At 42.6% G+C, this 13,895-nt stretch overlaps 1 protein-coding gene across 4 annotated transcripts in view; it reads left to right on the top strand.

Moving 5' to 3' along the window:
• The window catches only part of SLC9A9 (solute carrier family 9 member A9), a 663,200-nt gene that overhangs the window by 324,785 nt on the left and 324,520 nt on the right, over nt 1–13,895 (top strand). For all 4 annotated transcript variants that reach the window (XR_010319148.1, XM_064275567.1, XM_064275566.1 and 1 more), the window contains exons 7-8: nt 5,523–5,661; nt 10,103–10,208. Coding sequence is in view for 3 of the 4 variants with exons in the window: in XM_064275567.1 (XP_064131637.1) it covers nt 5,523–5,661; nt 10,103–10,208 (245 nt within the window). In the remaining variant the exon portion in view is untranslated. The remainder of the gene's footprint in view (nt 1–5,522; nt 5,662–10,102; nt 10,209–13,895) is intronic.

Here is a 13,895-nt window from a genome sequence, read left to right as displayed (position 1 = left end):
CCTTCTCCTTCTTCATCACTAACATTTATTGAACACTTACTATGTACAAGGCACCATTCTGCACAAAACAGTTACAAGATCAAATAACCCCAGTGAGCCAGAGGTCCTAGACTGAAAGCCAGTCAGCGTGCAGGGGAGATGGGTGATGACATCTCGTCCTGTTTGGTTGAGGTACCGACTGGACATCTAGTTTGAGACACTCCTTTTAAAACTAAACCAAGCATTCAGTTTAAGAGAGAGCAAGGATGTGCTATTTGTAAGATTATTTAAAGAATGCTCATGTAGCTCCATTTCAAGTGCTCTATGAACACATCAATTCATTTAATCCTAGGAGGTAGGTACTACTATTATCATTGTTTTGTGGGAAACTCAGGTACAGAGAAGTTAAGTAACTTGCTCAAGGTCACATAGCCAGTAAATGGCAGAGCTGAAAGTTTCACTCTGATTTCAGCTTCCAGATTTCATGCTCTTCACAACTAGCTCAGCTGGCAGGCCCATTCCCTGCAGGAACATCATACTGATGAAAAGATGGGTTGTTGACAAACACCGGGGTCACAATATTGTCTGTGTATCTTACATGGTACGGTGAGCAGAGTGATTCTGATTCATGTTGCTTTCATCAAAGGAATTTAGGATAGTTTGTCCACCTTGAACTTTTTGAATAAAAGAAGCTGCACAATTCATTTCTGAGAAAGGATATAATACACTGCCATCAAACTAGTATTTGCTGAGTAATCTGTTCCTGAGCAGAATGAATCAATAACCCAGATTTATTTCTAATTTATGAGATGCATATTTAAACATCATATCGGTTCCATCCAACTCCAAGATTCTTTCCCAGAAATTTGGGGATTGTAGATCCCTCTTCACCAGCTTGTGCTACAACAGTGCCTCTTCAGAGTGGGCTCCCAAGAACAAAGACACAGGTTAACAGAAAGTCTAATTCCTCTGCCAGGTTCTCCCTACCCCTGCAGCACCTGCATCCATAACGTTTCAAGACTCTCCCTTGGGGCGGGGGAAGATGAGTTTACTCTGCAGGTCCAAAGGGCTGAAGTTGCTGGAACAAAGCTATCCCTCTCTTGTTTTGAAATCGGAAAACTCCACACCTGCAATTCACATTCTTGGCTATTTCCAAAAAATGACCTCTGCAGCTGCTGTTCCTCAATCCAGAGGCCCAGTGTGTCACCTACAAACCAGAGTCCACAGAATTGCCCCCATTGCCAGAGACTAAAGCCTGGAGGAACAACTTCCAAAAATCCTGGCACTTGGGAGAAAAGCAACCTTCCCAGGCCATAATGCTCCTGCTTCCTTGGCTTCATTCCTCACTCAAAGCAAGAAGCTTTGCCTGAAGACCATACCCTACTAAACGGGAAATGCAACTCGAGCTGAACCTCCTGGCCTGTTCCTTGCTCCTGCAGTAGATCCCTGCCCAGTCTGTTGAGAACACTCCTTCTCTCCTTGATTCACCCAGCTGAGGGCTCCTGAATAAATACAAGAAACTTTTAACCTTACTCCAAGGTCATTTTCCAGGGGTGCCTGCCTGGAGCCTTTTCTCCATGGAGATCCTTCTGGTCCCATGAAAGTGACCAGTGTTCTCCAGCAACCCCGAAGCTTGGTGTGAGGGGAGCCACACCCCACCTGCCCACAGTTGGAACCCAGGCCTGGTTCAGCCAGCACACTCTAGCATCTGCCAGTGTGAGTCTTGTGAAAGTGTTTAGCAGACTGATAATGATGACAATGCTTAACATTCATTGAATGTTTATTTTGAGTGCACGTGATAAGCACTCAATGCATGGATCTACAATTCATAGGATAGAGAGTTTTAAATATATCTCATATCCTCACAACATCGCTGAGGGATATGTACTATTGTTATCTCCATTTTACAGATGATGAACTGAGTCAAGCGTGATTAAGTAGTTTGCTCAAGGTTATACAGCCAATAAGTGTAGAATCTTTGATGTGTTGTGAAGAGGATCCAGTGTTACCTTCACGCTTGGACTGATCACTCTGAAAAGACCCACTATCTGTCTACATAATGCCCAATGAATCATCTTGTGGGATGATTCATGTCAACAGATGACTCGCTTTTGCAAGCCTCCTTCCTTCCTGCATTTCTTCCTTCTTTTCTTTCTGCTTTCCAGTTCTCCTGCCTTCATTTGGTCCGTCTTTTTATAGCCTGCCATGTGCCAGGCACCAGGCTGTGTCCTGGGCACACAAGGAGGACCAAGGCCCAGGCCAGAACCAGCAAAAGCTTAAGGTCCAGAGAGGAAGCCAAGCCTGAACAGATTTCTGTGAGAAGCCCTGGTTGTCTCCTGCTGGTGGGACAGGAGAGGGGTGCTGCTACCCCGTACAATGGGCTCTGTTCTCACCCTTGTATATAGGAAGGTGCTGCCAGGTTCATGCCAGGCATAAAAATAAGTCCCAGTTTCAACTGCTGTTGCCCAGAGTCAGCCTACTACTGTCACTTGACTGTCGTGCTATGAGCACACATGTCCTCCCAGCAACATCGCTTTTTAAGAAAGAACAAAGAAGTCTACATTTTGAACTTAGTACTGTGTGATCTTGGATGAATCATGTAGTTCCTCTGGTCTTTATTTTATAAATACAAATATATATATCTAGAAAGAAAGAAAAAAGGGATGATAATACCTGCCCTGCTTACCTCACAGAGATGTCATAGGATCAATGAAGTTGTAATGTAGGGCAAGAGGACAAAGTGCTATGTAAATATGAGCGCTTTTGTGTGTTATTAATTTAAGGCTCCCAGTGATGCTGCCTCCATTCACCTTTGCTCCCCCTTTACCCTGAGTCCCACTTACACATGCCCACATACAGGCTTCCTGGGTTCCAGGCGCCATGACCGCTTGGCTGTGACCTGAATGCGCCCTGAACTGGCCTGCCTCCTTGCCTTTGTTTACACTCTTCCCACTGCCTGGAACACCCTCTCCCCATCACTGCCCACCTCCTAGGTTGCTCAAATGCCATCTCCTCTATCCTAAAGTAATACCCCTGCCTCTTTAGCACCACTGAGTGCCGTGCAGTTCTCACAACATCACACTCTGCATTGAGACTATAGTTATTCGTTATCTACATCTTAGGGTTCTCTGCCTAATTATGTCTTGCAGTTATGTGTTCAATAACATTTTTGTTGAATCAAAGTCTGCTTTTCTTCCCTATGCATTTCTCTGCCTGCCCACAATACTCCAGTATCTATCACATCTCCTGGCACATAGCAGACCCCCAGTGCATACAGTCTGGGGAGCTTGAATGCATCTTCAGTGGACAAGTCTCCATAGGCCAAGGGGATTTGCTTTTTCCTCCATGTAAGACAAATATCACAGGGAAGAATATGGAGTTTGGAGAACAAAGTGGGTATCATGTATCCTGCTGGGTGGGATTCAGAACCCAGAAGGAGAACAATGTTTCTCAAAGTGTGGGCCCCAAATTTATGGGATTACCCAGATAACTTTAGGTAGCACACAAGTGAACTTTTTTTGAGTTTAATAATTACATAATCTCTTGTGTATTAAGAAGAAATATATTTAGGACATCGAACCTATCATTTCATAGATAGTCTTTACTAAAGGCTCTTGCATTTTAATAAAAAATGAGTTGATTTCTCCAAGTTTGAGAAGCCCCGGGGCAGAAAAAAGACTCCCGGGAGTGTGGAGGGGAAGACGGGGTGAAGCAGTGCTGTGCTGTGGACCCATCTCCTAGAAGCTGCCTCTGAAATGGGAAGGAGCGGAATAATTTAGGAACCTGTGTTACTATGCAAAGATCCTTGCTGGGAAGGCAGGGTGCAACTGCAGTGTTTTCTCATTCCTACTGTTTTCTCAAGGAGGCCTGGTGGTACAGTGGTTAAGCTCCACTGCTAACCAAAAAGTCTGCAGTTCAAACCCATTAGCCACTCCACTGGAGACAAGATCGTATGGGGCAGTTCTGTTCTGTCCCATAGGGTCACTATGAGTCCGCATCGACTCAACAACATTGTTTCCTCAGTGAATTGAAAAAGGTGCTAGTGGATGTCACTGCAAACAGCCAGCCTCGCAGCCTTGGGACCAGGGTTCTTAGAGGTGAAAGGATTTTAACACTCTTTTTCCCCTGACTGTCAAATACAGAGCACCCACATACGGGATTGCTTTTCTTTCTATTTTTTTTTTTTTTTTTTGGTCTGTGAAGCACAACACTTTACAGAAAGAGAAACACTTCAAAGGCAGTCCTTTTCTCACATAAATTTCAAGGCCTTTTTGGAGATCCACATTCATCTTCCTTATCCAATTACGGGATCAAAGCAGAAGCATTTAGCCTACTTTGGAGGTTTTAAGACATCGGGGGAAAAACTAAGAACACTTAAAACTACCCTTTTTTTTATGCCGCAGGTTTTCCTTTTGTGAATCTGAGCCTGCTCCTCCTCCTCTTTCTTAACTAGTCTCTGGATCCAAAAAGTCAGGTCAGAGGGTTAACATGCTCTAACCACCTGAGCCCCAGAAGATTCCTTCACAGCTCTGTAAAAGCCCATCTCATCTCAGTTCGCTGTGTCTAGTATACATTTTGCTCTTGATACTGCTTCAACCTGATTTTTCCCTGATTGATTTTAAAGACCCCCACATGTTAAAATGAAAACTCCAAAAAAAGGAAAAAAAAAATCTGAACTGTTTATCGTCTCCCAAAACCTACTGGTCTTAGCACATCTGCTCATTTTAATGCTACAATATGGAATTTGTATTTCCTAAAATAGGACACTCCTTGTCCTTGATATTAACACACAAGGATTTCAGACTCTGGTGAAAAAAAAAAAAAAAGAAAGCCAACAACAAAAATGACGTCCTCAAAAATATTTAGGTGAACAGCCTGCCTATTGGTGGATTGATTTTTCTCTGTGGAGATAAATCTGTTGGCAGCCACCAGAATTGGAGTATAAAAGATGACCTCAGGTAGCTGCTGCCATTTGTCTTGTTGGGCAAATGAGGGTTTTGTTTCTCCCCAGGGGTTAATACTGTGACGCTCTGAACACCGGCAGGGCTCTCTTTCTGAAGGGTTACAGTGGAGAAGAGAAATGCTTTGTGGCTTATGACAAGATCACGGCACAGTATTTTGTATACGCTGTGATTTGTATCGCCCATTTGTGCATAGGCCATAAAAATGCACTTTTTATCAGGAACATTTGTGAATATATAGCAGCACTGAAGACATATGGCCACTAAATAATTCACAGTTATCTATCTTCTTAGCATATTCCTTATACACCCACCATGTTTTAATGCCTAGTTTGCTCAGAAACAACATCCTTTATGGTCCTTCCAATATAAAAATGTTTATTGACTGGCACCAATGTATGGATACCATGGGATTGGACTTTAAGGAAGGGGAATACTACCTACCTTCTCCAACTCTCCCAACCAGCACCTTACCTACAGGAAAAGGTGACTTTCCCAAAAGTGGGTGCCAATTCCTGACTTCTGGTATTAGAACTGTAAGATGGAAGTCACTGACTAATCTTCAACCTCTTCTCTTTTCAGCTCAATATCCATATACAGTCCCAAGGAAAATCCAAATGTGTTTGATGCTGCAGCATTCTTCCAGTCCGTGGGGAATTTCCTGGGGATCTTCGCCGGCTCATTTGCAATGGGATCTGCATATGCTGTTGTCACAGCCCTCATATCCTTTGTCCGTGTGTCAAAAGTTGGGGACTGTTAAGAGTCAGACAATGTCCATGCGATGTAACTGAGGATGGGTAACCCTAAGGCCTCTAAAGAACTAGTCTGATTGGAGTGTAAGACAGCGCCTTTGGGGCCATCTTGGTTCTGAGTGATTCCTGGAGGCACAGGCAGGTACCAGTGGCAGATGGGCCCGGCCCTTTTCTTGTCCAATGTCTGTTCTAGCAGAGTTGATACTGCTGAGTCCAAGATATCAACAGTCTCTAAAAAAAAAAAAAAAATTCCATCTAGAAAAAGTAGTGGGTAGAAGGCATCAGGATTGTCCATATGAGGGTCAAGAGGAAGAACTGAGGATCCAGGGTCAGAAACAAGATAGAATTGACTGGGAGTGATAAATTGGGTATGTTCTCCTCTTTTCCAAGCTTGTCAATCACTAGCTCACAGGGTAGGCCAAGGCCCAAAATCACTGTGATATTAAACAAGCGCCCAGAGCAACTTATGAAAGGCGATCTGTGAGCAATAAGGAAAAGACATGTTTGTAACATCTGGATAATTGAGTTGCCTGATTCCTTCTTATGCAGTGGGGGTGGGAGATGGGTAGAGTCCCTAGAGGATTTGAGCTATGAGAAGAAAGGTCCAGAGGGTTCAAGCGGGTCTGATGGACTGTACACTCGGAGCAACTGTGGGTGAGGTGAGTTAAAGTTGAGGAGGAAAGCCAGAAGATAAATGTCAAGTGTGAGGACTAAATGGAGGCCAGAGAAGAGACAGCACAAAGGATCAAGGGCCAAAGACCTTGGGAAAAGGGAAGGAAGGAGAGTGCAGGATTCCAGCCAGGGAAAGAGCAAAATGTTGGGATCCTTTTCCATGGGGACTCACCCAGAGACTTACTGAGCATCTGCTAAAAGGATATACAGGTAGTCCCTGACTTACAACATATTCTGCTAAATGTTTCTAAGAAGAGTCAGAAGATGAATAAAACATGGACCCTGCCTTCAACCAGTGACAAGTTTGGAGAGATAAGCCACATATTATAGAACGACAGTTGGATACAAAATGGTTGCCAAAGCCACAACCAAGAGATTAAGACTGTACCATTCAAACTGGGATGAGGCAGTTGTATCTGGAATAATCTGGTAGACTTGTGGCCAACCTTATGATTCTGGAAAATAATTTGAAAAGTAGTATTTATATGCATAGTGGGATTTGGGCTTGGCCTGAAAGATAGGTAGGATATGGGCAAAGCTTATGGTGGTAAGTGATTCAGGAGGGAAAGACTAGAATTCTTTAAGGTGTGGAGATGAGACTGGTGTGGCACATGGACAGATGTGTCCACAAGAACCACAGGGCTCGGGCTGGTAAGAAATGGAAGATGAGAGGGCACAGGTGGGATGGAGTCAGCTTATGGAGCATCATAGGGTGTTATTCAAAGGATTCTGAGCTTTTTTTTTTTTTTCTGTAAGACACAAGGAGAGTGGTCTGTAGAAGATTTCCGCATTGGAGAATGACAAGCTAAAAGTCCTGTTCTTAAAACATAAACATGGAACTTGTATGTAGGATGAATCAGAGAAGCAGATTTGAATCAAAGGAAGGTATAATGATGAACTATTGACAATGACACCAACTTTGGAAAGGAACCAACAGGAAAGAGACCAACTCTTAGCAGGAACAATCTCTAGGATTTGATGATTGGTTGGTTATAAGAAATAGAGAAAAGAAGGGAATTAAAGACCACTCCAAGAATTTTCCCTGGAAACCTCAGAGAATGGCATTACCATTGACAGAAATAAAATGAGTCAGGAAAAGGTGGGGCTGGTTTCCAACCAAAATAACAAGTAGTGATCTACCAAGTACTTATGATAAGCCAGGCTCCTTGCCACTTGTTTTGCATGCAGTACCTCATTTAATCTTCACAGCGTTCATACCACACAGATGTTCTTTTTTTATTGGGCACTGAAGTTTAGAAAGAGTGATCTATTGCCCAAGATCATGCAGCTAGAGAATGGTAGAGCTGACAGAGATTAGAACCCAGGGAGTGAGAACCTAGAGACAGGCCATGCTCTTAATCACTACTTCCTTTTGCCTCTTAATTACTGGGTGGTATTGTGATGAAGGTCTTGTGTTATTTAGAGTAGAGTAATGATTATGAAGATAGCAGTGTTTGCTGAATGCATCCCAGGTGACAGGGCCTTTACATGCATTTCCTCGTTTGAATCAACCCTGCAAGACAGGTTATTATTACTTTTTCACTTTACACATGAGGAAACTGAGGCTCAAGGAGCTTATGCAGCTCACTCTGGGTTAGAGATTAGTAATAATGAGCATGATAATAATAATATCATCTAACATTTATTGAGAACTTACTGCATGCCAGCCATTGCCCTATGCGTTTTGCATGGATTATCTCAGACTTTACAAGAATCCTGGGAGGTAGATACTGTTATTATACCAATTTTACAGCTGAAGAAACTCAGACACATAAAGGTTAAACAACTTGTCTAAGGCCATACAACTAGCACATCACAGGGCCAGGATTTAAAACCGGGCTTTTCAGCTTCAGAGTCTGCACTGGGTAAAAAAAAAAATAGACGCCCTGTCTGTTGTGAGGGAACGGTATGGACACATAAGTAAACAGGCTGATAAGAGAAGAAGAGATTTCCTGGTGATTGGAAGTCTGCCATGAGATGGAGTCAGTTCTGGAAGAAAGGATATAAAGATGAAGTCACGTGAACTCGGTGACAGTGGCAGATCAGTCTTGCAGCACTTGACGGCCTTTAGCTAGTGCCACGAGCTATGAAGTGGGCAGGCATGTAAGGTTCAAAACCTGGTCCCAAATGAGGTGAAGGCTCCCGGGGCCCCTGCTGTGAGTCTGGGGGTTGACCGGAAACTGAATTACTTTCTAGAGGAGGCTGAGAGAAATGAATGCCCCACAGCCTGTTGATATTCTGTTACTCAAACTGGCCTGAGGCTTCTCTTTAAAACAAACTGCACTAGAAACAAACCCTTCTCTTCAAATAATGAGAGAAAAAAGTCTCTAAGGGCAGCCAGTTTTTTCCTCCAGATAAAGACTTGTAGATCTTTACTGGTTCTGTTTCCAATAAAGATGTTTTACAAAACAAATGAGTTGAACTCAAAGGAATAGAAAAACTTACATACCACTTGCTAAATAACAGGCATTGTTCTGAGTACGTAATGTATATTAATGGGTTTATATACCCAGAATGTATGTTGCATGATTATCCTCATTTTCAGGTAGGGGAACGGAGGATTACAGTGGTCAAGAGGCTTATCCGAATGAATACATGAATTTTAACCCAGGCAGTCTGCTTCCAGAGTCCACACTCCAACCAGTATGTTATTCTGTCTCTCAATATTTTGTGCTTTTTAAAACTTTACAAAACATTTTTAACATACTTCATCTCATTTTACTCTCCATGCTGTGAAAGTAGGTATTTTCCTTATTCCAATTCACAGAAAATAGAAATGAGTCTCAAGGAGGTTAACATACTGAGTAGAAACCACCCAGCCAGTTACTGGCAGAGCCAAGAGTCAGACCCAGATCACCTACCCCAGAGGTCATGCTTGTGCTTCTCTACCTGCTGCTAAATGTCTCTTAATGTGGAATCTTCATTAGATTTTGTTCTAGAAGCAAAGAAATGCCACATGATGACATCTCCTTCTTGTCAGAGAGTTTTTGGTCTAATGTGGACACAATTGGAATGTAACACTTTTCCATCGATCACATACCCCTAATTATCTCCCCATAACCCATTATCTACCTGACTTGGATCACTATCCCTTTGTCCTATTTGCAATTTATAGACTATTGACCAAGTGTCATCCAAGCCAAAATGAATCATAGCCTGCCCAAGGGCATCTTGCCTGACCTAGAAATAATATACCTTCTCCTCCATCCTATTTATTCCAAAAGGGCACTGGCATCTTTCCTATCACTGAATGTAAATGCTTCTCCTGATCCTATTTCCATGCCCAAGAAAGAAGACTCTACAAGGCCATCTGCCCACAGGCCAGGATTCCCTAGGGAGTGGTGGCCTCCTTCAGTGTTGACACACTCACAGCATCCTGACCCCAGCCACATTCTCCTTGGCTTGGTTTTCCCATATTTGCTGCAGTTCCTCTGAAGGACACCACAAGGATTGAACACAATTCAAGAAGTTGTGTGCCCACAGGTAGCTGATTCTGTCCTACTAGTAAGACACCTCTATCTGAACACATGTTTGGATTTCTAAAGGAGTTTTCAGCCTCCGCTGAAGCAAGATGCTCATGTGGACCTTCAAAGTGGATACCAGTGAGTTATGGCCTTCCAGTCAGACCTGAAAATCAGGTCTCTTTTTCTAAAACTGTCACCAGGTTAGTTTTTCGCAGCCAGAAATGCAGTTTAGCTGTAAAAGCAGTTGTTGTTTCCCTTAACACATCTCCCTCACTTGACCAAATTTACCAAGCTGTGCGAGTTCCCTATGCTGGAAACGGGCCTGTTCTTCCTCCTGTCTTGGAGTGCCTTCCTGTCTGCTGAGGCCGCCGGCCTAACAGGTCAGTGCTTCATTTTGTGCAGCAAACTGGATGTGTGAAGACATGTGTGTGGGTGTGGGTGTCTATGTGTACCCCTCCCTGACCCAGCGGGAGGTGAAATGAAGTTTCTCTTAAAGAGGTTTGTGTCAGAATCAGCCTTTCTCCTGGATACCCTGAGGAGAGAAAAAATAATAATAACCATTCATTCATTTTGTACAAAACAGCTGAACAGAAAGTCTCCAAAATGCCATTTCTTCTTCTCTCCTTGCTGGTCAGGAGAGGCTGTTGAAAACTACAAATGACCAATATATAGAGGTGATAGATGACTTTACAAATGGAAATCTCCACTTGGATGTGAAGGGATACACACATCTGCTTTGTAAAGGAGGGTTGTGGCTTTCCATTGGCCGACAGAAACAGGTAGCAGTGCAAGCAGGCCCATACTTCAGGGCCTAACATCTCTACGTATGGTCTGTAGCAGGTCAGAAAACAAAGAGCAAATGGGGCGGCTGTACATTTGAATACCTTCTACCACAGAAAGTCTATATATAGAGTCCTCAGGGTAGAACCATTGACAGAGGGAGGTGCAGTCCCTAAGGTCCAGGGGGCCACTGATTCCATGATCTGAATCCGACAATTAGATTACATTTCTGCAACAGCATGAGTTTGCGCTTGGGTAGCTGCAACGATTGGGTGCTTTTCCAGGTAGAAGAATCACTGTGGCTCCAAGCAAAATGTCAAAACTCTTCCTCTCCTTTGGCCTAGTTCCCTGCTTTTAATCCTGGGTCCCTTTCTTCTTACTACTTCTTAACTGACAGTTAAGTGGTCAGAATTCTGCACCCCCCAAGTGTTAATTGGGAAAAAGACATCCTTCCCCGAGTATTTGAAGTTTAATAGGACATACTTTAAGTGTATGTAATAATAAAAGTTGACATATATTGAGGGTGTTCCATGAGCCAGTTGCTGGTTATTTGCCTTTTATGGATGATCTCATTAACTTACAGGAAGACTGAAATTAAGGGACTATTCCCAGTTTACTCAATCAATAGTAACTGGTGGAGCTGGGGTTTAAAAGTAGGAAATTCTCAGCATTGTGGCCTTATGAATGAAACTCCATCTGTGGAATAGCAGGTAGGCCCACAACAGTAGGAAGGTATCTGATGCCCTTGGAGCCCACCTTGTCCTTTTGCCCCTAGGCTGGTTTTGGCTCTCCCGCACATCCTCTGTTGCCATGGAGTCGACTACGACTCATAGCAACCCTATAGGACAGAGTAGAACTGCCACATATGGTTTCCAAGGAGTGCCTGGTGGATTTAAACGCACGACCTTTTTGGTTAGCAGCCATAGCTCTTAACCACTGTGCCACCAGGGTTTCCCTCCTGTGCATACCAAGGCAAGTCTCTTTGTAATGATAACCTATTGCTCTAGGCACCTGAACCAACAGGCTGCAGATCTGCAAGGGTCAAACTATTCCCACAGGCTTTGAGGGTATCTGTTGCTGATACAAAATCCTTGGGTGGTACATGTGTGCTAGGCTGCTAACCAAAAGGTTGGAGGTTTAAGCCTACCCAGAGATGACTTGAAGAAAGGGCTTGCAATCAGTCATTTAGAACCCTGTGGAGCACATTTCTACTGACACATGGGGGTTGCCATGAGTCAGGGTCAACTTGACAGCAACTGGTTTTTTGGTTGCTGATATAGAAGGTCACCCTGCTAGTTCTTATGACGCTATAATCGAGGCTACATTACCACGTTTCACCTTACTCAGCCACTGGATCCAAATCATCTTAACAGGAGGCGTGTTCTGTCAGTGCATCACCACAATATTATTAAGGAGGCCACTGAAGAGCTTAGGCATTCCAGAAAAAGAAACACTAGTGTCCCTTAGGAGCCCCGATGGATGGCGCAGTGGTTAAGAGCTTGGCTGCTAACCAAAAGGTCAGCAGTTTGAATCCACCAGCTGCTCCTTGGAAACCCTATGGGGCAGTTCTACCCTGTCCTATGGAGTCGCTGTTGAGTCGGAATCAACTCGATTGGCAATGGATTTGGTTTGGTGTGGTTTTTTTGCTTGTTTTTTAAGTGTCCCTTAAATGAAATAATGGCAATAAAGCATTTATGTCATAGTCATTTTTAAAGCTTTAGTTCCCTTTCCTCCATATTCTGTGCCTTACTCAGCACTTAACGTGTAAAATGATCTAAGTAATGTTAACCATCAGAAAAAATATTTTACCTTCCAGAATAGTAAGAAACAAACAAAAAAACCTTAGCTCACCTGATATTTTTAGTCTACTATTGAGCATTGTAATAAATACACACAATATTTCTTAAAAATTGTACATTTCTGTGTATGAAAATGGTCTTTCTATTTCCTGGTTCATTTCAGTAAGGTCTTGTTTTATTAGCTACTTTAAATGTTACAGTCTACAAGAAGCTGTAAAATTGGCTAGTTTATCTGAACCTTGCTCTCTTACCAGCCTTTTCAATCTGATATCCTTATTGGGTGCGATGCAACATGGGGTGGGTGAATGCAGGTGTGGATCTCAGTATCAGAAAGACCCCAATGACCATGGCTGCAACCAAGAGCAGACTCCCTCCAGAGCAGTATTCTAGATTTAGGCAACGTGCCTAATAGACATTTGATACAAACCAAAGGCTAGGTAGGAGTGTTTTCTATTGCAAAAGACCAAGCCTGCTTAGTCCAAATTACTCATGCTTTTGTTTATTTGTTTGTTATCTAATCCTTGCCTATTTCCAAACTGGATTTGAAACAACTCATAAAATGAACCACGTATGTCATGGGATCATTTTGTTGAGAGTAAACACTCAAGTCCTCTGGGGTATAGTTTTTCTACAAAATTAAGCAGCTGTTCGTTGCTGTAATTTGGCAGTAAATATTACTCTGAGCTTTCTGGTAGCCAAAGCCAAAAAGGAAACATGATGAGTTATGTAGGAATAATACAGCATTATAAAAGAAAGCTATACTTATTATAAAAATGGGCAAACTTTTTTATGGTACTAAAATTTTAGAGGAATTTAACATATGCATCCTTTGAGCACCATGATGGGCAACATGTTTAATAATACTTTTAGGTAAGATAAAACCCAAAACCCATTGCCGTTGAGTCAATTCCGACTCATAACAACCCTATAGAACAGAGTTGAATTGCTGGTCTTTGGTCATTAGTGTTCAATACGTCAAATCTATTCTTGAAATGGCCCCTAAATTCAGGTGGGATATACTCAAGGTCATACTTTGGCTCTCGTGGACTTGTTCTAATTTTCTTCAGTTTCTACTTGAACTTGCCTATGAGCAATTGATGATCTGTTTCACAGCTGGTCCCTGGCCTTGTTCTGACTGATGATATTGAGCTTTTCTATCATCTCTTTCCACAGATGTAGTCTATTTGATTTTTGTGCACTCCATCAAGCAAGGTCCACATGTACTGTTTCCATTTATGTTGTCAAAAAAAAAAAAAGTATTTGCAATGAAGAAGTCATTGGTCTTGCAAAATTCTATCATGTGATCTCTGGCATCGTTTCTATCACTATGGCCATATTTTTCCAACTATCAATCCTTCTTCATTTCCAACTTTTACATTCCAGTCACCAGTAATTATCAATGTATCCTAATTGCACGTTTGATCAATTTCAGATTGCAGGAGTTGGTAAAAATCTTCAATTTCTTCATCTTTGGGTAAATTTGGATAA

Source organism: Loxodonta africana, chromosome 23, assembly GCF_030014295.1.
Source record: "Loxodonta africana isolate mLoxAfr1 chromosome 23, mLoxAfr1.hap2, whole genome shotgun sequence".
NCBI lineage: Eukaryota > Metazoa > Chordata > Mammalia > Proboscidea > Elephantidae > Loxodonta > Loxodonta africana.
Note: the sequence above shows the minus strand (reverse complement) of the source record. Positions and strands in the feature narration are given on the sequence as shown.